Source organism: Lycorma delicatula, chromosome 1, assembly GCF_047948215.1.
Source record: "Lycorma delicatula isolate Av1 chromosome 1, ASM4794821v1, whole genome shotgun sequence".
In the NCBI taxonomy this organism is placed as follows: domain Eukaryota; kingdom Metazoa; phylum Arthropoda; class Insecta; order Hemiptera; family Fulgoridae; genus Lycorma; species Lycorma delicatula.
In genome coordinates, this window is record NC_134455.1 from 63348644 (window position 1) to 63375050 (window position 26407).

At 31.4% G+C, this 26407-nt stretch overlaps 1 protein-coding gene across 6 annotated transcripts in view; it reads left to right on the forward strand.

Moving 5' to 3' along the window:
• LOC142318989 (uncharacterized) overlaps nucleotides 1-26407 on the forward strand; it is a 143130-nt gene that overhangs the window by 66522 nt on the left and 50201 nt on the right. For all 6 annotated transcript variants that reach the window (XR_012755088.1, XR_012755087.1, XR_012755085.1 and 3 more), the window contains 3 exons: nucleotides 5773-5863; nucleotides 12055-12477; nucleotides 20473-20731. Coding sequence is in view for 2 of the 6 variants with exons in the window: in XM_075355758.1 (XP_075211873.1) it covers nucleotides 5773-5863; nucleotides 12055-12477; nucleotides 20473-20731 (773 nt within the window). In the remaining 4 variants the exon portion in view is untranslated. The remainder of the gene's footprint in view (nucleotides 1-5772; nucleotides 5864-12054; nucleotides 12478-20472; nucleotides 20732-26407) is intronic.

The window sequence follows — 26407 nt, forward strand, 5'->3', positions numbered from 1 at the left end:
TGTATCACAATTGCCTTTGTTGTTTCACAATCTTTGGTTTATGAAGTTTTGACTGAAAAACTGGGCTATAAAAAATTGTCTACCGGATGGCTACTGAAGATGTTATCCAACAAACACAAGGAAAAAGTCTCGCTACAGCATATGAATTTTTGTGTTGTCAATGAAGATAATGAATTGTTTGATCACATTGTTACTGGGGATAAAACTTGGATTTCTTATTTGAATCTTCAGACAAAGCAGCAGTTGATGCAATGGCGACATTCATCATCTAGAACAAAGAAATTCATATAAAAATGTTTGGTATATGTTCGGTTTAATGGAATTAAACATGAAAAAAAACTTTTCAGTGAAATAACTACAAAATTAAAAAAAAAATCCACAATGCTTATATGCATATAAAATAAATTCTAAAATTAACAGAATCATTGGTTAGGTATGGCTATAATTTAAGTAAAGTTTCTTTTTTTCAATTTATAGATGGTTGGCAACAATCTTCTCTTTCTCTATTTTCTTCTATCTCAGTAGCTCATTGTCTTACAATTGCAAATTAAATTGCTTACTTTAGAAATATATGAAACAATGCTTCCAGATTTTTTCAGAGTTTATATTTGCCTTTTTAAAAGAATTAACTCATCATAATTTAGTAACGTGAGATTTTAAAAAAATTAAATTTATACAAAACAATTTTAAATTATTGTATTAGAGTGATAGTGTCTTAGCCTTTCATCAAGCATATTTTGGATTTGAATCATGATCAGGCTTGGTGTTTTTTCATATATTACAAAATTACACAACATATTCCATTTATGTTGTTTAGTTTTTTTTGTATAAAAAAATCTAACATGTGGTCATACACAATAGTTTACCATATACTAGCACCATATGAGGGTTCTTTTCTCAGGTATTTCAGATATATTTTTGACAATGATAACAGTAACACCACAGTAAACCACCAACAAAGAAGCTGAATAAAAATTTCCAAAAAAATCCTGAAAACACTTTCACTTATTCTAAACATATTTTTTTTGGCTACATTTAATTTCATATTTTTTATTATTATTATTAATTGTGTGTATAGTTATTGATTAAAAATATTTATAAACACAGCAAAATAGCAAGCATAATATAGACTCACTTAAACTGGTAAATTTATTTTAAGTTAGGTATTTTTATTGATTGTTGTTTGGAACATTATAGATAAGTTTAATATAGGTAGAATATTGTGAAAGATGTCTTATTACTTGTTCTATTTATAATTTAAAATTTTGTTAAGCTATTTTCCATAGGTTTTTTTTATAAAATGTATTTGTTATGCGAGACTTTATGAAAATTATCAATTCTATTAAAATGCAACATAAGGTATTTTTGTATAAATTAAAATATTAATTTAGATCATATTCTTATTGGAATCAATGCTGTTTGCATTAAACATTTTTATTTGTGTAATCTGATTCAATCTGATCCAAACCAGTATTGCATGTCGTGATTTATAGTATTTATATCCAGTTAATTAATTTTTTTAGCAATTGTACTTGTTCCTATATATGTTTGTTATTTACATGTATTTCAGTACTGGGTTTTTATGTTGCAACATAAAAATACTTCTGGTTTATCTATATTTATATTCTTTCAGTTATATAGGTGAGTAAAAATTTACAAACCGTGATTTCATTAATCCCGTGAAGTGGAAATGTGCTTGTAGGTTGGGATTATGGGTGGGTTTGGTAATGCTTGACTTTTTAGCAATAATGTTTACACATCAATCAATTACTCTCTATTTTGTCTGTCTGTGGTATGATATACCACAGACAGATATTTATTTATAGCAGGTATGCTATAAATAAAAACATTTATCATGTGTTTAACACAGTTTCAAAGTGTATTTCTTCTTGAAAACTATTTTAAATTGCAATAGTTTTTAAAGTGCCAGGAAAACTTTGCTGTAGCTTCTCAAGTATACCCAGTCAATCAACAATTCTGCACAGTTTTGAGAAACTGGCAGTGTAGATGAACAAAATTGATCTGGCCAGTTTTAAATGATAAGTCTTTAATGTGTCTGTACATCCTTTGAAAGATCACTTTGAAAGTCAGTAAGAAGACTATCTCAGCAGCCTGGATTATCATATGGGCGTGTCTACAAAGCTACAAAGAAATTAAATTATATCCATACTATATTCATGTCATGCAGCAATTGCAATACCTGATTACAGAAAACGACCCAATTACTGCAAATGGTTTATGTGTTTTTTCACAGGAGCATTCTGATCTTTGACAACCTTTTTTTTGTGATGAGGCTAATTTCATCTAATTATCTATGTAAACAGCCAACACGAGGGATACTGGAGTGCAGAGAACCCTCACATTTTCTTCAAGACTACATTACTTTCATAAAAGATTGTAGCTTGGTGCATGTTTTCTTGAAAGAGAATAGCGAGTCCAATATTTTTCATTGAAACTGTACCATTTGAACATTACCAGCAAATTATAACTGACTTCATAGTGCTATAAAAGAGAATGAATGCAATTGCTGGTTGCAGTTAGATGGTGCAACAAACTACACAGCAAATAATACTGTGTTTAGTGCTTTATGAATTTTTCAGGAAGAAAGTGGTCTGTGCCACCTAGATCACCAGATTTATCTCCCTTGATTTTTTCATAAGGGGGGTTATTTAAAAGAAAAATTGTTCAGAAATAATCGTAGCACAGTTTATCTACTCAACCAGAACATTTAAGTGTAAATATCCCATATTAGTGCTGGACCATTAAAAAAAGTAGCTGCTAATATGAAGCAATATTTATGCCCTTTTAGCTGAAAGTGGGGGATATTTTAAACATTTATTGTAACAAAATTACTGTAAGTCATATAATTATTTAATGTTTATTTCATTCTTAAAATTTAATAAAATTTTTTCATGAATGTTTTATTTTCATATAGGTTGCTAACAGTTTGCTCACTCTTATTAAACGTATTAGGTTAATCATTAAATCAATTACTTAAACTTGTTTAGTTTTGCATGTGTATTTTATGTGTAAGTAGTAGAACATATTATTTATTTATTTCAGAACATCAAATCAGATAGATTATTATGGTTTATCAAGGTTTCATTCCTTCGTTTATGATCCATTTTATTTATTTTTTTCACATTAATTTTTCTGTGTTATATTTGAGTTGTCAGTATTGTTGTCCTTAAATAATGAAATTCTCTCATCAAGCTAGAAATTTTTTTACATCAGTTTCATGTATTCCAACTATTTTAGCTTCCTTTCAGTTGTTTTCTTTGACCTTATATTTTTTTAGATGAATCTCCTTGTTCTGCTTGATCTGTAACATCAAGTAAAGTTTTAAATTAATTTTTTATATTTGTTATTGCACTCCATTTATTTCCTACATCATCCTACTTGCTATGCTTCTTCATGATGAATGCGGTAAATTACTTATTTCCTTTTATTCCTAGACTGGAATAAAATGGAAAATTTTATGGTTAAATGTTCCCTCTCATTTGATCTGTTGTGTTCAACACTACCAGATATATTTACTATTTAATTTATGTAATTTTCTTTTTATTTTTAGTGTTGCATTCAACATGAGTTTGTTTTATTTATTTCAGGTAATAATTTTTCATTAGTCTATGGTTATTGTGCCTGCATTTTATTTATTTACTTCTGTTGAATCATTTTCTTCTTCATTTTTGCATCCACTCCTCCATCTTTGTTGTAAATTGCCCATAACTTCAGTACAAATTGTAATTTTAAGTTTTAAACATTAGTAAAGTTGCGTCCTCATTTGTCTTTCATGATCTCTATTATTTTATTATTTTGTAATGGTTTCTTTAAATATCTGTCTTGTTCCAATGATAGATATTTATGAAGAGTAGTTGTTTGCTCTTAATTTTTTTTAGGTTTAACTTGCTGTCTAATATACATTTTTGGTCGGCAGCATTTTGGTTAACTATTAAACTGTGGAAGGTGGGTGTATTGAACTTACAAACTATGTACTTGTATCTTAATTAATTTTTTTTAATAATGCTATAATTTTATGGAATAAGGTCATAAACCCAGCGACCTCCATGGCACAAGTGGTAGCGTCTCGGCCTTTCATCCAGAGGTCTTGGGTTTGAATCCTGTTAAGACATGACATTTTCACTTGCTACTTGTCATTCACCTCATCCTCAGAAGCAATACCTAACGAGGTCCCAGAGGTTAAAAAAAGGAAAAAATTCGTAAACCCAGAAAATAAAGAAAAGCTTGTTATAGTGCTCATCTATGCAGGCTCAATAAACTTTTATGACTAAATATGGTTATTATTGTTTTTCTGAGTTTTTACTAAGTGTGAAAAAAATAGAATTCCACTAAATCTAAAATTTGAAGTGTGATTTTTGTTTAAATACAAGAAAAGTATATTCAGTATAAATTTAAAGTAAAATTATTGAAGTGTGTTTGTAGTGATGAGATTATGAATAAAACAAGTGCAATAAAATTATTCCATTTTCTTCAATGAAGGAAGATCATTCATGATTTTCATTTGTGATAAATTAATTACATTTGTCTTTCTTTGAAGGTTTTAGTTTTAAATCCTGTTCAGGCTTGGTATTTTACACAAGCTACAAAATTTACTGTTCATCATCATTGTAAAGAAGAGTAACTTATTTTATATGCTAGCCTGTAGCTGAAGGAATATCTATGTACCAGGGTCATTTGGAAAGTTCTTGGCCTGACACAGAGATGGCATAAATATGACTAAATAGCTTTGATGTTTGTTAGTATGATCCTTTAGATGGCATACTACCAAGTTTCAGATCATATGTTTAGTTGCTTGTTTGTGGTGATTGAGTAAAGCAAACAAGTTTTGACGTTTTCTGAAAACTGGATAAAATTGAAGTTCCAGAGTTATAAATTACTTTGTTTCAAAAGGCTTAACTCTGGATGTACAAAAAAAGCTAAATTCCATTTTAAAGGATTCTTTTCCTTTATTGTGCAATACAAAACAAAGAAATGTGGTCTCTTGTTAAAAAGTACTGTTCTGTTTAATGATAATACTCTCTGCATCCCATTTTCTATGAAATTAGAAGTCTTAATTTGATATAGAGGTTAATATGCAAGTTAAAAGAAAATAGGTGAAAAAAATTGGCTCTCACCTTTTTTTTCCTATGAAAGTAAATTGTGAAGTGGACAATTCCTTGGAAAAATTGTTTATTGTGTGATGGTAGCATATGGATAAAATTGAAATCAATTGTCGATATATAGATAGAAGAATGAATAAGGTAATAAATAAGATACATTTATAACTAAAATAAATTTATTTGCAATTGCGGTAAAAATGGAACACCATTGCTGAAGGGATAAGATATCATGAAATAATGAGCTTGCAAAAAACTGAGAAATATTGAAAAAATTAGCTGTCTATGCTGATGGCTGTTCCCTAAAAAACATTATTAAAAATTATGACAATGAATGTTTTTAAGAATCAGTGACTAAAATGAGGTGCTTACCCAACAGTAGACTGTTATAATTTTTGATGGTGCGCCTGTGCCCACACACACGTGTGCGCGTGCTGCCTGCATAGTGACATGAAATAGAAAAATAGTTTCAGCAGATTGAAATTACCAATTAGTCAGATAAACTATGTGACTTAAAAACAATTTTTTTATAACATAATCATAAAAAGTAATCTTAATTTCTTTCATGGTATGTCTTAAATTAATATAGTATGTATAAATATCTTTATATAATTCTGTTATTAAAAGGTAATTTATTTGTTTGTTTATAAAATAGGTTCATTTAATACAAGATCATGAAGTCTGTGTGTCAGAGGTTGCTTTGATGGTGGCTGCTATCTCAGATCGTGCTGAAAAGCAAGACATTGGTTAGCATAATTAATTTTTTTGTTCTTCATTGTTAAATGTCTAAATTATTGTTAAGACAGTTTGTTATAACTTTTTATTCTATTTTGTACTAAACATTTTACTGAAAAGGTTTAATATGTAGTGATTTTATTAAAAAATCACTATTTTTTTGTTTGTTAAAACTACTTTCTATTAACTACTTCTGTTAACTATTAACTAATTTCTATTAAATTGAGTTAAAAAGTTAATTTATGTAATTATCACAACTATATGATCGAATTAAACTAAAATTTATACCATTTTTGAATCTGTTTAATATCAATAACTTCTTAAAAATAATTTTTTGTAGATAGTCACCCTCCATTTGCATTTTTTTTAGTTGTGCAATAATACATCAAAATTCACTTTAATTGCTTTGTGATACTTTGCTGTTAATCCAACAGTGTGTTTTGTGGATAACAGGCATAAAGTTGACTTCTAAAAGTTGCTAAAATAAATATATATATAAATAGAAAGTATGATTTCACAAACTGATGAAATTGCCAACCTTGGAAGTGATAAAAATTTTTAACAGCTCTTATATTACAGCCAAAGATCTTTTACCATGTTACTATGAACAGGTCACTTCTGCATTTATTTATTTATAAAATGTCATAGTTATATATACTCAGGGACCATTCAATACCTTTTGTCTTAATGACTCGTGTATGAACTTGAGTGGGCTGGCGAGGAGGGATATTGATATTGGAGATTTAGGAAGGGAATGGGTGTTCCGGTCCTCTCGTCATTCCCATCTTTCTGGCCAGTAGCATCATGTCAGAGCAAGAGGTTTCATCATTGATTTTGCAGTGAATTATCATGAAGTTTCTTATGTATGAGAGTATCAAACCTTCCAGAAGTTTCACTAAACTGTTTGAAACAATTTGGGAATATGATGTCATATACCCGAGTGTAACTGGACTAGAAAATTTAAAGGAGGGCATGAAGGTATAGAAAATTGATTATAATTGGCATTCAAGGACAAATATGATTGTTGATAACATTTGATTGACCTGTGAACTCATTGAAGACTACTGGCATCTTATGGTCAATGAAATTGCTTTGGAAGTGGGTATCAGTCATGAAAGTGCCCATTCCATTGTCACAAAGCACCTTAGTTTTGCATAGACTGCAAGTTGAGGTTCTAAGACTTTGGACCCAAAATCAGAAATAGGCCTGACAGAAAATTTGCCAAAGGCACCTGCATTGATTTTGATGAGAGGAAAATAAATTTTCGCACCAAGTAATCATTTAACTACTGTCTCAAATCAAAATTAGTGAGTATGGAGTGTTGTAGGAATTGAAACTTTTGTCCTGTAAAAGTGAAAACATATCTGTCAGCAGGAAAACTCTTTACAACTGTCTTTTGAGACTGGAAAGGCATATTACTCTTTCAATTTTGTCTAGCTATGTCACTCTGTGAATGCTGCATACTACTGCCAGCTCTTGTACAGAGTGAAAGCTACCTTTTACAGCAACAAAAAGCGCCAACACTCAATCAGAGATTTAGTTCTTCACGACAACGCCAGGGCTTATGTAGTCATTAGTACTCAGGACAAACTGGATGAAATTTACTGGGAAACCTTAGTACATTCCTTCCAGATTTATTCCTGAAATTTATTTTTGTGTGAACCATTGAAAGAGGCACTGGAAGAACAGTGACAATGTCTAGTGGAGGTTCATGTGCTATTGTTTAGTGTTATGTCTTCAAACGTTTTATGAAGATGGGATTGATAAGCTCCCCTCACATTGGAAAAAATGTGTAGAACATCAATCAGACTGTGGAGAAAAGCAATAAGTGTATTTTCTGTTATACTATATTAATATATGTTAAAAACCAAATCTTGGGTTTATATTTCACTCACCTTCATATATATATATAAATACATATATATATGGAGTCAGGTAACAGAAGTGAAAATTAGTCACATTTAGTTCCAGTAAGATAGTGCCATAGCATACACAGTGGAACAGAACTGAACGAAACGCAAGAATGGCAGGAGTTTCAATATTTCTCTGTATAGATCACAGAGCCTGGACAAAGTCCCTTGCTGCTGTATCTTTCTATTATCAAGTGGGTTTCAGGGTTATTTAATGGCGGTTATAAATTTTAAGTTTTATTTATGGACAGATTTGATAATTTGCCTTCCTATCCATATGGACCAGCATGAAATTTATTTACTGGATCTGACCGTGGGAGACTAAGCTTTTGAGCCTAGTACTCCTGGCATGACTCCCTTTCAATCCGTTTGCTGAAGTCCTTTCAGTACTAGCACTTATGGGCTAGCAGGAATACACCTACTGGGGCCCTAGTTATTTGGAGGGAGCAATGCGCCCCCTTCTCTGGAGGGAGTCGCATGTGCTGACTGAATTAAATTTTGGTCTTTTCGTGGAACGGTGTGGGGTGTTGGCCAGGTTTTGATAAAAATTTAATTGTGAAAACAGTCACTTTCGCATGGTTTCCATTTATAGGTTATGCGATGTAGAGGCTCCTAAGCCTGGTATGTCATTTTTTGACTCCTGTACCGCCTCTTCATGGTGGTTTGTCTAATATGGCATGAGGCCGTTTTATTATACCCTGTGGAGTAGGGTCTTCTCGGCAGATGTCCCGGAGATGGCCGTTCGAACACGATTGCTTTCCAGAACAGTCTGCGTGCTTGCGCCACCCCTACCATGGATACGATTTATAGTCCCTCATTATGGCTAAGAGTGGCGTTTCTGATGAACCATGGTGCTCCAAATATTGTTCACAACATTATGTTTTGGACGGTTTCTAATTTCTTTTGAAGCGTGGAGTTCAACAAAGCTCCCCATGCTGGGTAAGCATATGTTAGAATCGGCAGGACGTATAGCCAAAAAATGATCAGTTTTGTTGCCAGTGGATATGGGCTGGCACTGTTCAGTACTGGGTGTAGTGAGGCCCTGATGGCCTGTGCCCATTAGGTTACATATTTAACATGTTCTCCTAAGGTAAGGTGTTTATCCAGGACTACTCCCTTTGTTTTTGGTTTTCCTGTTTAGCCTCTGGTAACTACCATTCAGATAATACTTCAGAGGATGAATGAGGATGATATGTATGAGTGTAAATGAAGTGTAGTCTTGTACATTCTCAGTTCGACCATTCCTGAGATGTGTGGTTAATTGAAACCCATCCACCAAAGAACACCGGTATCTACGATCTAGTATTCAAATCCATGTAAAAATAACTGGCTTTACTAGGACTTGAACGCTGGAACTCTCGACTTCAGACGCCTTCACCACTAGACCAACCCTAGTGGTGGGTTCCAGGACTACTCCCAGGGTACTTGATTGTTTTCCCAAAGAGGATTTTCTGTCCTGAGATTTCCAACTGCCTGGTTGGAGCACGTGTCTTGTATGTGAGCATCACTGCCACTGATTTTTCACCATTGACCTTGATTCTCCTGCACAGATCTACTAGATCCAATTGTCTTTGGAGGCTATCGATTGTAAAATCTACACTTCTGGACTCATAATAATATGCCGTGTTGTCTGTATAAAGAGCTGTTTTGACTCCTTCCAACAGCGGCACATCGTTGATGTAGGTCGTGTTCAAGAATGGTGAAAGCACTGCTCCTTGGGGGACTCCAGCAGCTGTGCCTCTGGTGGAGGAGATTGTTCCCCCTAAGTGTACAACAAATTTTCGGTGTAGTAAATAAGACCGTATGAATTTGACAAGCGACAGGGAATCGTTGTATGCATGAGTTTATATAGTAAGCCGCTATGCCAAACTTTGGCAAAGGGTTTAGCCACATCTAGAAAAACGATTGCAGTTACCGCTTTTCTATTTACAACAATTTCTAATTTCTGACAAGACTGAAGATTATTTTAACCAGTTGCAGTCCTCCCTGAACCCAAATTGCTTAGACCGTACTTCTTTTCCCAAATATCACTTAAGTCTCTCCAGGAAAATCCTTTCGAATAGCTTTGACAACACTGATAATAAGGAGATGACCTGTAATTCTGGGGAAAGAGCAGACTTTTCCCAGGTTTGGGTAGGCATACCATCTTTGCAGTTTTTCAACAATTTGGAAAATATTCAACGTACAAAATTGATGTGAATGTTGTGGTTATGGTCGCTATAAGAGCGGGTGGAACATTCTGGAATCTAACCTAAGCAGGCACCAATCCTGTCAACACCCGGAGCCTTGTCGGGGCTTATAGCTTTCATTGCTGTGGAAACCTTTGCCTCAGTGACTTGGTCTGTTTCTATTGGGGTGTCCTCCACCGGAGGGAGTGGGGGTTCGGAGTAAATTGGTTCTCCAGGGTGTTGACAAAAACCTCCGCCCTGTCCACCTCCAAATATGACAGAAGGCCTCATTGCCCCACAACCGGGTGGCGGGGCTTTTTTCCTTCTCGTAGTTTTTTGTTTAGCCTGAATACCGAGGAGTGGTTGTCTGAAACCAAGACAAGGTATTTGTTCCACGAATCCTTTCGATGTTTTGCCAGCAGCTGTTTCACTCTGTCTGTTTGAATATAAAAAGCCCTTTTATCATCGGAAGACAGGGTGATATTTCCTCCTCAGTCGGTGCTTCTCTGCTATAACGTCAGAGATGTGAGGTGGGAGATTATTATGGATAGGCCTCATGGTCTTTTCTGTAGAGCTGTTTGACAGAGCCTCGGTCATTGATGATGTTACGCGTTCAACCATGTCATCGATTTCTTCCGGTATGGTCAGGAGTTAAGGATGCGCTGGCCTGTAATCCATTGGAGAGTTTCATAGAACCTTTTCCAATTCATTGACCTTTGGGGTATAGTTGGGAGGTCTCGGCTGTCCCCTGTTTGGTCCAACTCCAATAAGATAGGAGAGTGGTCCGAGCTAAGGTCTTCTGTCGTTTCAATCGTGACTGGAGTTGTTAACGCTTTCATGATTGCAATGTGGAGTACATCATGTCTTGATCTTCCTGTTCTATAAACAGAGGTGGGCACTTTGGTGCCTATGAACTAACCGGTATGATCATGCCCTTTTGTATAGCAACCTGCCATTTGCACTTATCACATTGCTATTCCAAGACCTGTGATTAGCATTGAGTTCACCCATGAGTATCATGGGCCCATCCCAATTTTCTAGCACGCCACCTAGATCTACACCAGGTACTGCTGAATTTGGTTTATTATAAGCCGAAACCAAAAGCTGATACACCATGAGATGCTCCACATGTACACAAGTCTGCTCCATTACGTTAGTGTGGAGGTCGACCTGTGTGTGTATATGGTGTCTGTGGACTAAAATTGCGGTTCCGCCACTGGCAGCGTGTCTGGGTCGTACTGGCCTATCCGTCCTATACATAAAGTAATTCTGAATGGTCTGTTGTTTGTTCATGTTCAGACATGTGTCAACAACAGTATCATGTCAGTTAGTAGATCCTCGGCCAGACAGCAAAGTTCTGCCGTCTCTCCTACTATTGAATGGAGTTCCACTCTAGCAGTCTGAGAGTTTGCCTAACCATACCTAGGTAGCAGGTTCATGATGCACTCTATGATGGACTGAATATAGTCCTTCAGAGATTTTGCTTTGAGCAGGCGGGGCAATATTGCCAGAATTTCTGGTAGGACATCCTTAATTGTCACTTGTGACAAGAAATCCATACTGGAACTCTCCTTGAGAGTTCCAGTTTAGATATACATATGTCCTCTGAAGAGGATGAGATGAAGAGGATACTTCTTCAAATCTGTCATGTTGGCAGTCATTAAACACTACAAAAATAACTCGCATGAGTGTACAGTGTAAACAGATTTGGGTTTCTTTAAGGCAGTGGTAATTATGGAACTGGTTCCTTAGTGATTCTGGATGTGGTTCTAAGCAGCTTGGGTTTGAACTACACTCTTTTTGATTGGAATGTATTTCTAATTCAGCTATTATTGGGTAGAATCTCTATAATTATATATATATATATATATATATATATATATATATATATATATATATATATATATATATATAATTATTTTCTTTTTTCAATTATATGGAAAAATGTTTTCTTATTTTCATTAAATTTAAAACTTTTTCACTTATTTCTTTACATTATTAGAGTTTAGCCAGTTAATTGTAACATTTACTTTTTATTATTTAAATACAGCTGTATATTGTCTAATATAATAATCTGATGTATAAAATAAATGTGGTATTTTTAGTGTCATTTTCTTTCTTCAGATGATCATAACAAGTCAGTGTTACCAGAAAGAAATAGACTAACCACCATTGTGGATGATGTTTGTTCTGACAAGGAGACACTACTATACAGTTCTTCTCATAAGTGTTCTGATACCGCTGCATCTGTTCCTCTTAATTCAGTTATTACTACAGCTGTTGTACAACCGGTTACTACTTTTCCAGCTGTACAGTTGATTATGAGTTCTACCAGCCACACAGTCTCAACTCCAAGTCTTGCTGTTTCAGCTACAGGAAAAAGGCCTACACTTGCACCACCTCCTCCTTCTCCTTTATCTATTCCTGTGCCTACTTCTCTTCCTCTTCCCCTTCCGCCTCCACCAGCTGCATCTCCAGCTCCACAGCCAAGTATTCAAACCCCACAGTTTGAAGGTTTTGTTACCGAGGCTGATCCAACTTTTACAGGTAATTTGGTTTTTTCTGTAATAATCTGGTATTGTTTATGATATTCACAGTATTCACAGTGACTTTAATAATAGCTTATTTTTAATTACTTTGCCTGATTTAGGATTAAGTCACTTAATGTTTCATATAATTGTGGAGGTAATTTATTATTGGGTCTAAGATTTTTAAAGAATGATTGTTCAGTTATAATTCTGCTGTGTTGCATTAACAGTTTATTGAGATAAATACAATATTTATCAGATTGCTTTTAGCAGTATAGTAATTATCCTTTCCTGAGCTGCAATCTTTCAGTACTCCAGTAATAGTTACCAGTAATAGCTACTTGTCAGCTTTGAAAAACTGTTTTCAATAAAGTTTTTCAATATTTAAACAGAAAAAAAAAACTTATTGAAACTTTTATCAAAACGTTTTGACAAAACTTATCTTCTTCTTTAATTCTTGGATTAGGTTATAACAACCTGTTCTTAAATATTAAAAATACGGGATTTGTGTACTACATTAATTAATACGTTAAAGAAATTTTTTTTAAATCCTCGATAAACTATATATTTTTCCTTTAAACTTATCTGTTTTAATTTAATTAAACATAAAAAATTAATAAAATTGATTAAATTAAAGCTTGAATTTTTTAACTTGCATTTAAATATTCAAAATACAGCGTTTGTGTACTGCATTAATTAATCTGTGAAATGAAGTAATAATATGCCTAGGTTCTCAGTCTACTGATGTCCTGTCTTATGGATGCTTTATAATACCACTTTTGTAATGGCAGTATGTTATGAAAAAGCTGTTGCAGATTATGTAAATAATACTCAGTTCATTTTTCTACCTCATAATTATGTAATTTAACAAGGAACAGATGATTTTTGATTTTTTTGCTTGATATCGCCACATAAGCTTGAACCTTGCACGCGGGGGATATGGGAATGGAATGTTACATGGGATGTTACTCATAAATAATTTTTCATATGATTGTGGCCTCTTTGGTCAACCCTTCTCCACAGATCTTAGAAATATAATTTTAGCTGCTTATATAAAAGATCCAGTCTCACTAAAGTTTAAGAGTTCAGAAGAAATTTACACCCATATCATCTAAAGAATAGATAAAACGATGTCAATAAAATATCTTACGGAAATGAATATAATATTTCATAAACATGTAAAGGTAACAAAATAAAACTTGCATAACAATTATGTGGAGCATGTTTACATGTTTGTTTATACAATATATAAGCGTAAACTTAAAAAAAATAGCAATAATATTTTAAATAACTGACTGCAATATAATCTACAAAAAAAAAAAATTAAATGAATTACCTCACAGTAAAAAAGGGATCCCATGAATATTTAAGCTAATTTATTCTGATTGATGTTGTTCTGTGTTGAACAAATAGGATACCATTTCAAGCAGAGATATGGTGAATACTTAAAAGTGCTAGAAACATGGAAACATACTTGCAAACCACTATACAGAAGCAAATCATTAACAACAGCAATAACAGACACAAAAATTAAAACAGCTGAATACTGTTATAATGCACAATTGGACTGTTGCATACAAATAGCAGACAATACTAAATTAATTAAATAAGCAGACATACATCACATTTAATAAAGCTTTTGACCACAATTAAGGAGGCCATAATGAAAAACAAAATGGCAACCCAATCACTGAAAATTGTAAAAAAAAAACAAAAAAAAACAGCATTGATATGTAAGATTAAAAAGAAATTAATTAATTTTGATTTGTTTTGTCTTAAAAAATTTTAATTTTTTAATAATTTTCATCACTGGCTGTCATGGACAAATCAGAAAATAAATATTATTGTTGTTTAAATAACCCAATCAGGAATTAAGTTAAAAAAGGATGTATTAACCATTGCAATTCCAGAGGGTAAAGTAAAAATTGTAGCAGTCACACAATTTAATGGTAATGAGTTTTTATTTTATTATAGTAAAAAGAAATTATATATTTTACATTTCTTGTTTCTCCTCCTTCATTTCATGCATAGTTGTATTATTAAGAAACATTTTCTGTGATTTAAAATCAAAATCATTGTAAAAGTAAAATTAGTTTTATTACCAGTTGATGTTGTACACTTATTATGCTTAATTATAAAATAATGTTTTCTTCTCACCATATTGAGGGATTGAAGAATCGTATCTTTTGATAAACAAATAATTTTATCTCAACGTAATTGAAGCATACTTTACTTTTTAATTGGGTTTTGTATACACATTTTTTTAGATACACTGTTTACAACTTTAATATATTATTATTATTATGTAAGTGTTTATAACAGTCTATAAGTCAAAAAAAAAACCTGGAAGCATGGATCCATGTGAAGTGCAGTGTTACAGTCCAGACAATATTACCATGATTTTCAGCAAACTTCTTTTAACATTAGCATCTTGAGAACATAAATGCAGATGGTCTGTGTTGTTGGATTATTTTTTCTCAGTAGTTGGTAAATAATCCTGATCTAGGCAAATACATGAATGAACAATATAGAATAATTATAGGCATTATACAAAAATTATTAAAATAAAATACTGCTCAAATAATATTATGCATTGTAGATTATAATGAGAAATCTACATAAAATAACCAAGATATGTGTACATGGTTGAATGAACTCATACTGATAAATTAAGATGTATTTGGAAGTGGAAAAATATAAATCTCTATGACTGTTGACTGTCAGACAATTAGGCTACTTCAAACAATAGAAATAAGTTCATAGCATTTATTTCTGTGAATGAGATAGATAAAATTAGTGTAAAAGAAAATGGAAACACAGCAAATGGTGCAATAAAAGAGGGATAGAAAAGTTAAAGTTGGTTTACGTTACTTCAAAAATGCAGGATATTCAAAAAAGAATGTCAGGGTTTTAAACCTATTTAATATCTCTTAACTTTGATTACAGTAATGAATCATGAATAAAATGAAAGATTAATTTATAGAGTTTTCCCCCATAATTGTTTGATATGAATATCTTTCATCACACAGCACACATCTAGTCAATAGGAGAGCTCATCTCATACTTTAACCAGAATGTCTGGCATAATGGAAGTAACAGCTGGTTCAGTCCTGTGCCTCAAATCGGGTAGATCAATAGATGGTAGAGACACATATACAAGATCCTATGTAAAACTCCTAAGGAAAAATTCACATGGAGTCAGATCAGATGATCTTGGACACCACTGACAACAAGCTCTGCCATCGGATCTATGGCGATTGATCCAGTGATAGGAAAAACATTATTCAACAGATTCTGTACAGAGTAATGCCAGTGAGGAATTGGCAATACCATCTTGTTGCCAAATAACATTCTCTGATTCATCTTGCAGTTCAGGAAAGAGCCAAATACTCAGCATATCCAAATAAACAATTCCTGTTATGCTTGCTTCAGTGAAAAAAAACAGCCTGTAAACTTGTCCTTGCAAAATTGCACTGAATCATTTAATTTTGGGGAGTCCCTTTTGCAGTGTGAGAGTATGGGGATTTTTTCACTCTGAGATATGGACAATATGTTTGTTAACTTTTTCCACTAAGATGAAATATTGACTTATCCTAAACAGAATTCGTTGAAGAAAGTCATCATCTACATGCTGCAACATTTTAATTGTAAAGTTGGTACACACGGTGCAGTTAGTGGGCTTCAAAGCCTGTAACAACTGTAAATGGTATGGATATATATGAAAGCACTTTCTTAAAACATTCCACACTGTCATCTCCAACATAGTTTATGGCTGGTTTTCCCAAATTTTCAACAACTATGCAGGAAAGGCTCTTTGACACATTCAACATTTTTTTCTTCATTCACCCTTGAGCCTCTCATACTCTTCTCTTTACTAGACATTTGGTCGTTTCTAATTACTATGCCATAGGCGAATGTTATTCTCACTTGGAGAATCACAATTAAACTTTCTAAGGAAGGCATGTTCATCTGTAACTATAGATTCACATTTAGTAAACTGCAAAAATCACGGAAAGCTTTCTTTTTAGGAGTTGCCATCTTTGCTAATGGCACTATCAAATGGAAAGATAGGGAATCAGTTGACCACTATGTTCGCAACTAAAACTGCCCTTTTTACTCTTTGAGTCAAGTCTTAAATCAACAGTGAACACCACCAAAAGGTATAACAGATTAAAATCCCAATATTCTCTTTTGTACACTTTGTAATTAAAAAATGTATTTATTTGACTTCTGAAATCATTTACCAAAATCTAGACAAAAGTAAACCCATTGTAGCTATATTTTTGGATCTGACTAAAGCCGTCGATACTGTAGAACATCAAATTTTAACTGAAAAGCTTGAAAAAGTTGATATCAGAGGTTTATCTTTTCAGTTACAATATTTTAAAACTAATGGAATAAAGAGCAAACTACAAGTTTTGAATAGTGATGTTCCACAAGGAACCATTCTTGGGCTATTGTTACATTTTATTTATATTAATGATATATTTGAACTTAATTTTTGGTAATCATTATAACTATATACCTTCTGATTTCAATCTTGCAATTGGCAACATATCCAAAAATATAACTACAAAAATTATTAACTAGTACTAGTAAATTATTTACTAGTATTATTACTAGTAATAATTTTGTGGCTATATTGTGATTTTAAGAATAATATAAAAGTTTTTTGAGTTCCTGAAGATGGATTTGGTATCTGAAAGTACTTGAAAATATACAAAAAAAGTTGTTGGTAAATGGTTTTTATTAATTAATATTACTAAGATCATGATTTATTAGGTTCTACTTGAGCAATTTTGTAACATTCGCTATTCTCACCTTGGAAATCTAGATCTCTCTTCTGTACTTTCTAAATCACCATAGCCTTCTTCATCATCAAAGTTTCTTCGAACAGATTCATTTCTGTTCAAAAACAATGTTATACAAACTATTCAGATATTATCATTGATCAATAGTTCAGATAGGATTGTGAAATTTCAAATAAAATAAAATATACTGTTTGCATTATCTAGACTAAGCAGACTCTTACATTTCAAAATTCATTTGCATATTGCATGACAGTCTCTCTGGCGCTGTTAAAAAAAAAAAAAAAGTCCATATAGACATGGGTCAGAAAAGTGTTTATTAGTGAATTTCAGCTCGCACAACATTTAGCCCTACTTTCTGCTCTCTCTGTGAAATTAAATTGTATTAAAATCCTTAGGGTACAAATTAAGGGGTAAATTTGGTGCTTTCTTATGGTTATTGATCTAAGAAATTGAGTAAAAGTAATCCCAGATCTCTATCTCACGTTTTAAGAAGAAAGAAAAAAACAGGGTAAAACATGAAAACATTTTGTCAAAAAAATATACTCTTTTAGGTTTGGAGTAAAATAACTGTGTTAATCTACCAATAAACAAATAAAAATTTCTAGTTAACTTTGTAAGGAATTTAATTCTGAGAAAATTAAGTAAATAATATCTGTTAAAATTAAACACAAATTTGAGAAGTTCAACTTTAATTAGAAACTAAACACAAAAATTGGATTGGAAAAGTAATATGATATTAAACAGAAGAATTTGCATATTAAAAATTTTTATTTTTTCATAGGTTGGCTGTAACAACTGATCAACAATTAAGTTTAGTGTCTAACATTTGAATATTCATTTGAGTGGTATTGCTATTGTTTGGTCAGTCATTCACAATGGGTGATAAATTTTGTTTCATTTGGAGAGTTGATGGACATATTATTAATTTATGGTAAAGTAAATAAAAATAGATTGGTTGCTATGTGTGAATACCAGGAAAATGAACATTAACTCAAAGAGTAACAGATTGCAAAACATTGAGACTGGACATTCAAGAAACAGGTATGCTTAAACCAGAACAATTCAATGCTGGTTGTAAACATTTTGTGAGAAATGTAGACACGTGTGTCAAAAGTTACAGGAGCAACAATAATACCCATCCTGTGTGCATCTACATGTGTGCAAATGTTACTACCACTTGATTTTGATAATAGGATGAAATTCTGTTGATGGTTAATTAGAAAATGTGAACATCATCCGGATTTCGTAAGTAATATTCTAATTACTGATGAATCAATCCTCTTTTATAAGAAATGGCATTGTAAATTATTGAAACACGTTGGGCAGAAGAAAATCTCTATGAGTCATTTCCAGTGCTCTTTTTCATTTAATGTGTGGTGTGGTCTTCCTGATGATAATCTCATAGGACCTTTTTTTTTTACTTCCAAGTCTCAATAAAGAGCAGTACTTTCATTTTTTACAAACCAAACTTATGAAACTCTTGGCAGATATTCCACTTGCAGATGTGGTTTTTCATTGATGGCACACCTGCTCACTATTGTTGTGATATGATAAATAATTTAAATAACACATTTAGTAATCAATGTACTGGTCAAAAAAAATCAACAAAATGGCCACCTTGATCTCACGCCAGTGGACTTTTTCCTTTGGGGTTGGATGAAGTTGTTAGTCTATTCTGCTCATGTTGGCACACAAGAAGAATTGAGCCATTGTATGATAGAAGTTGGAGCTACTATTAGGAATAATATTGATGCTATTAGAAGTGCCTGGCTAGCTTGGATTCACCGAGCTGAACTATGCATTGAACAGAATTCCATATTGAGCTACTGCTTTGAAGAAATGCTTGCAGCTTTATCAAGTAACCATTTTGATATTTAATAATTTTTAGAAAAAAACAAAAATTATGTGCTTTTTTTTAAATCTATTTTTTATTCATTTTTTTCTGTATTTATAAGTTTTGTATTTATTTTCATTTAAATTATGTTCAAAAATTGATGAAAATTGTTCTGATTAAAATCATATCACTTTTATGATCCAGTTTGTGTATTTTGTTTCTAATTTACATTTATAATTTATTCTAAGTTGAACTTTTCAAATTTGTGTCTAATCTTAAAAAACATTATTTACATTAATTTTCTCAGAATTAAATTCTCTACAAAGTTAACTAGAAATTTTTATTTGTTTATTGGTAAATTAACAAAGTTATTCTAAACCTAAAAAAGTATATTTTTCAACTAAACGTATTTGTATTTTACTGCGTTGTTCTTAAAACCTAACTGAGGTAGAGGTCTGGGACTTTTTTTATTCAATTTCTTTTAATCAAAACCATAAGGAAATGCCAAATTTATCCCTTGATTGTACCCTAAGAATTTTAGTGTGGTTTAATTTCACAGATGGAGAAGAAAGCAGGGCTAAGTGTTTCGTTTACCCAGATTCATTAACAAATTATTTTCTGACCCATGTTTATATGAACTTCTTCCTTCTTTTTGGCTATAAAACTATCTCCTGAGAGATTGCTGTGCAATTTGGAATATCTCTCTCTCTCTATCTCTCTCTCTCTATCTCTCTCTCTCTCTCTCTCTCTATATATATTTATGGAATTTATTACAGTATTTTATCTATGATATAATTGCATGGGGGACAGCTAATAAAAATAAAGTAAAACAATTAAAAACTATACATAATAAAAGCCTGACTTTTGAAATTTCATGGATGAGTGATGAAATTTCATGGTTGCGTTTTATATGGGAGACCCTGTAGATGAGTGCTTAAGAGACTGTATTCAGATGTTATCATTATTATTTTATATTTTTAAGTTCTAATTTTAAGCTTTTCTCTTTTACACCGTACTGTGTACAGATGCCTTGGCATCTCTGCAGAGTATTGTTGGTACAGTGTCACTGTACTATGTACTGTGTTATTATGTAACCTGGTATTAAATAAATAAAATAAATTTAATCAAAAATGAACTGAAATTTTCATTTAGTGAGTTTGATGGTGTTAAAAAAATGTAAATTTGGTTAACCTTTCATTTCTGATTTTCCACGTATCTTATAGTCTTTTTAAACGTATTTGATGAAATCAGCCATCTAATTATATGGTGAACATGATATTTACTATTTGAAAATCTTTGTGATTACTTTGTGTGTATACAAAATCATTTTTATAATATTTGAGTGATTTTTTTTCTTTTGAATTAACAGATCAGAGGATAGATAAAAACTCTTTAATGGAAAGTAAGACAGAAGCCCTTCAAGATCAGAACATGCTAAAAGATGAGAGGGAATTAGAAGAAGTGCCTTTGGAAGAAACATCAGATGCAGTAAATTCTATAACAGTGAATAGTTGTGATAATCAAAGTAAGAAGAGAGGACGACCACGTGGATCTCAAACTTTAAGACTAGTTAGATCAAAATTTAAATCATCAGATGTAATCAAAATCGAAAAGGATCTTGGTTTTAGGTAAGATGGTTTCTTAATTGTGTAAATGTAATTACTTTTCATTTTTAGTAATTTATTACATGAAAATAAGATTTATATATATATATATATATATTATAAAGTGTAATAAAATGTAAATATAATTTAATAGTACAGAGGAATAATATGATTCTTAAAAAGATTAATTTCATTGATATATTATATGAAACATAAACCGCCAAAACACATATTTATTAGGTAAGTTTTACCATATTAATTTCCAATAATACTTTTCTTTTTCCATATTATTTTCCTTTTGAAAAAGAAAATAATGCGTTTTAAAAATTAAATTATTCCCGTTTTGGACAGCAAAATTTATATTATATGTTCATAAACAATTCAGAATTTCAAAACAGAAAATAATTTAATACAAAATTACAAAGTATTAAAAGAATTAAAAATTTTATGTTATTGAGTTCAATTTGATTGATAGATTATATAAACTGGTGTGTAATATTTATAAAAAAGGGGAAGTTCCGTCAAACTTCAAAAAGAGTGTTGTAGTCATGATACCAAAGAAAGCAGGAGCAGATAAATGTGAAGAATACAGAACAATTAGCTTAACTAGCCATGCATTCAAAATCTTAACTAGAATTCTGTACAGAAGAATTGAGAGGAGAGTGGAAGAAGTGTTAGGAGAAGACCAATTTGGTTTCAGGAAAAGAATAGGGACAAGGGAAGCAATTTTAGCACTCAGATTAATAGTAGAAGGAAGATTAAAGAAAAACAAACCAACTTACTTGGCATTTATTGACCTAGAAAAGACATTCGATAACGTATACTTGAATAAGTTGTTCAGCATTTTAAAAAAATAGGGTTCAAATACAGAGATAGAAGAACAATTGCTAACATTTACAGGAACCACACAGCAACAGTAATAATTGAAGAACATAAGAAAGAAGCCGTAATAAGAAAGAGACTCTGACAAGGATGTTCCCTATCTTCGGTACTTTTTAATCTTTACATAGAACTAGCAGTTAATGATGTTAAAGAACAATTTAGATCTGAAGTAACAGTACAAGGTGAAAAGATAAAGATGCTACGATTTGCTGATGATATAGTAATTCTAGCTTTGAGTAAAAAGGATTTAGAAGAAACAATGAACGGGATGGATGAAGTCCTGTGCAACAACTATCGCATGAAAATAAACAAGAGCAAAACAAAAGTAATGAAATGTAGTAGAAATAACAAAGATGGACCACTGAATGTGAAAATAGGAGGAGAAAAGATTATGGAGGTAGAAGAATTTTGTTATTTGGGAAGTAAAATTACTAAAGATGGACGAAGCAGGAGCGATATAAAATGCCGAATAGCACAAGCGAAACGAGCCTTCAGTCAGAAATATAATTTGTTTACATCAAAAATTAATTTAAATGTCAGGAAAAGATTTTTGAAAGTATATGTTTGGAGTGTCGCTTTATATGGAAGTGAAATTTGGACAATCGGAGTATCAGAAGAAAAGATTAGAAGCTTTTGAAATGTGGTGCTATAGGAGAATGTTAAAAATCAGATGGGTGGATAAAGTGACAAATGAAGAGGTGTTACGGCAAATAGATGAAGAAAGAAGCATTTGGAAAAATATAGTTAAAAGAAGAGACAAGACTTATAGGCCACATATTAAGGCATCCTGGAATAGTCGCTTTAATATTAGAGGAACAGGTAGAAGGAAAAAATTGTGTAGGCAGGCAATGTTTGGAAAATGTAAAATAAATTGTTAGGGATGTAAGATGTGGGGGGTATACTGAAATGAAACGACTGGCACTGGATAGGGAATCTTAGAGAGTTGTATCAAACCAGTCAAATGACTTAAGACAAAAAAAAAGAAAAAAGAGTTCAATAGCAACTGAAAATGCAGGGTACCGCAAAAATTGAGTATTGGAAATTAACATTGTAAGTTAAAATGTAACTTAAAATGTTACCGTGTTTTTTTGGTTTATATTTCATATCATATTAAATTTTATTAACACAGCGGTTAAAATGTTAATGAATTATTTAAATTTTTAAAAGATTATACACACACACACACACACACACAGAGAGAGAGAGAGAGAGAAACACACACACACACACACACACATATATATATATATATATATACACATAAACACAGAGAGAGGGATAGAGAGAGAGAAACACTCACACACATACAGAAACACACACACACACACAGAGAAACACAGAAACAAATGAAATTAATCTTTTTAAGAATCATATTATTCCTCTGTACTGTTAAATTATATTAAATAGTCCACCTAGTACAGAATATTGAAATAAGATGTATCTTACCTTAATTTTTCATGAAAGTACTTTCATGGGATTCTGCATTCTCAATCATGATTGAAATAATTTCGTTATTGGGTAATAAAATTTTTTAAATAAAAATATTAAACTATAATGAAAATTGTGTATTAATTTGTACAAGTGGTGCTGTCTGTTGCAGTTTTTTTGTAAGACTGTTTCCCTCAAATACTGATGGTTTATCAAATTTTAATTTTATTTATATTTATATATTTAATATTTTTCTAATATATTTAATTTTATGTCATCCTTATTAATTTCTAATGTTTCTAAATTAGTGTTAATATCAAAAATAAAATGCTTATTAAATAGTCTGCAATACTGGATAAACCTAATCTATTATTTTTGTAATTTCATTAATGTTCAAGAAATTTAGTTGTAAAGGATCTAAAATTTTGCCTATATAAATAATATCACACACATTACATTTAATTTTATAAATTCTACACAGATTGTTTATTTTATTTATTAATTTTTTAAAAAAATATTTTATTACATGATTATTAGGTTTGTATGCTAGTTTAATTATTTCTTTATTGTAAGTTTTAGTAGTAATTTCAATTTTATTATTAATGTATGAATATTTATATATACTTTTTTCACTCCGTTGTGTCTTATTATATATTAGTTGTAAGGTAGTTATTTTGTTATTGTGTTTTATTAGTAGTTTTTTATAAATTATCAATTAAAGTAGTATCATATAAATTTTAAACCATTATATGTTTTATGATGTTTATTTCATTATTTAACTTATATTTGTTACATGTGTATTTGATTGCTCTATAAATCGTATTTGTGTTAGTTTTATGAGACCAAGGGCAGTTTATATTTTTATGAACTGTTATATTATTAGATATAGGTTTTCTGTATACTGATGATTCAGTTTGGTTGTCCTTGCTTATTTCAATATTGATACCTAAATAATTTTAACATTTTATTATTATCTATTTCAAATTGTGGATTTAAAATTTTCATTATAGGAATTTAATTTGTTTTTTGTTATTAGATGTTCATTGTTTATTACCAGGTTATATATTGCCGCATGTTCGTGGCTTGGATCAGGATATTGAGAGATTAACAGTTTAAAATGTTTGTATAATTACAATTTATTGGTTTAAAAACATAAGTAAAACAGGACAAATCAATAATAATAGTAATCGACAATAGTGAAACAAATAATAGAAATAGTAATCACTACCATAATAATAATAATAATAATAATAATAATAATAAAACAGTGATTACATACAAAACGTAATTTAAAGTAATTGTCAGATTTATTTACAGGTAGTTAAATATTGAAAATCAGAATTCAGCCCCATTGATAAAAGATATTAGCATGACTGCTAATTTGAACCCTTAACAACTAGTCTTGTATTAACAGCAATAGTACAATAGATCAGACAAGTATAACCCACCGGGTTGGTCTAGTGGTGAACGTGTCTTCCCAAATCAGCTGATTTAGAAGTCAAGAGTTCCAGCATTCAAGTCCTAGTTAAGTCAGTTATTTTTACATGGATTTGAATACTAGATCATGGATAACGGTGTTCTTTGATGGGTTGGGTTTCAGTTAACCACACATCTCAGGAATGGTCAAACTGAGACTGTACAAGACTACACTTCATTTGCACTCATACATATCATCTTCATTCATCCTCTGAAGTAATGTCTGAATGGTAATTACCGGAGGCTAAACAGGAAAAAGAAGAGTATGAAGTTCTTTCACTGCAAATATTTTTACTGTTCACAAATAAAACTACCCTAACAGTTTATGAATGAGATTTGGTACATTATCTCTTTCACTTATAGTCTAACAGTAACTCAACGAACCATTTCTTTTTTTCATGTACTGGAATTACTTCTGACATCACCTTAATTGCGTCAAACCTAATTTACTAGAAATTCACTCCTTCACTGACCTCCTTGTAGAATACTTTCTTACAGAATTTCCTCATAGACTGACATCATAACATCTCGCTTAGACTGATTTCAACTGGTCTTCCCCGGAGTATTTATACTCCTATCCTCTTTACCTGCTGGACCGGACCCAACTCGAAGCATGAGAATGATCGTTTGCCCTTACACATTCCCATGAAATTCCTACCCTGGTCCTGTAACTCTTCTCATGGAACATCTGTTTAGGTGTGTCGGTGGGCAGTATTACAAAAGGCGATTGTTAAATGGACCTGTTACCTTTACTAAAAGGGTGTCTTTTAGCCCCTTTGTGGATTCCTCTCATTATTATATTTTCTACTACTTTCTTCTTAATTGGTAGAAATCCGTTACTCAGGTCCGTTATTCCGGTCTTGTTACAATTTAATGAGAATATTTTCATAACTAATAATATTAGTTCATATTAAAACTATGTGTGTAAGTGTTTCTGTATATTAATTTTCTCTCAAAATCCTGTAAATATATTTCTTATATTATTGCTGATAGTGAAAACCCCATAGGTAAGGTATTTTTTTTTTATGTATAATATTTGTTTTTAAATTCAAAATAATTTTGTTGGCATATATTTCGTATAATAGTGGTAATAACTTTTTCATGACAGATTTTCGATCATGGCAACTTTTCAATTTAATTTTTATTATTTTTATGGTATGGTTTATAGTATGCTTGGATACATGTTATTTATGTCATAACTAACCATTCTAATGTCTTTATATACATTTAAACTATTTAATTTATTTACTAATTCATGATCATTTTTTATATTAACTGTGTTAGGTAAATTCATTTTATTCCTAAGACTTTTATCTATTATTTTGGATATAATATTACAGGGGACAAATTTAAAATTAATTAAAGAGGTTACATTGGGAGATTTGGGGACGTTTATAAATATATTTTATTATATTTTAATATTATTTTTTATATTAGCAAATTCCATTTGTTATTGCTGTAAGATTCATTACTATTGGAGTGAACAATTTATGTCAGTTCCATATGCAATTCATGTTAATTGCATTGTGAAATGCAATTGAAATTAATGAAGCTGGTGTAATTAATTGGAATAGTTATAAATAAGAAGTGTGCATGGATGCGTTAACAGAGTGGCTAGGTGTCAAAGTAGGTGGCAAAAATACTATCGTTGAATTCAATGAAAGCTTACTCATACATAGAAAGAGCAACATCGGGCGAGTAATATCTTGGCGATGGATTATAGGGATATATGCTGAAAAATGAAGCAATGTGTTTTTGTCCTTTCATTAAACAGAAATCAGAACACTATATTCAAACCAGTTGTTGATAATGCTAAGGAAACAACTATATATTCAAATTCTTGGAAAGCTTACATTACATCAGCATTAGAGGAAGCAAGCTATTTGCTTTTTGAAACATAAATATCATTTTATG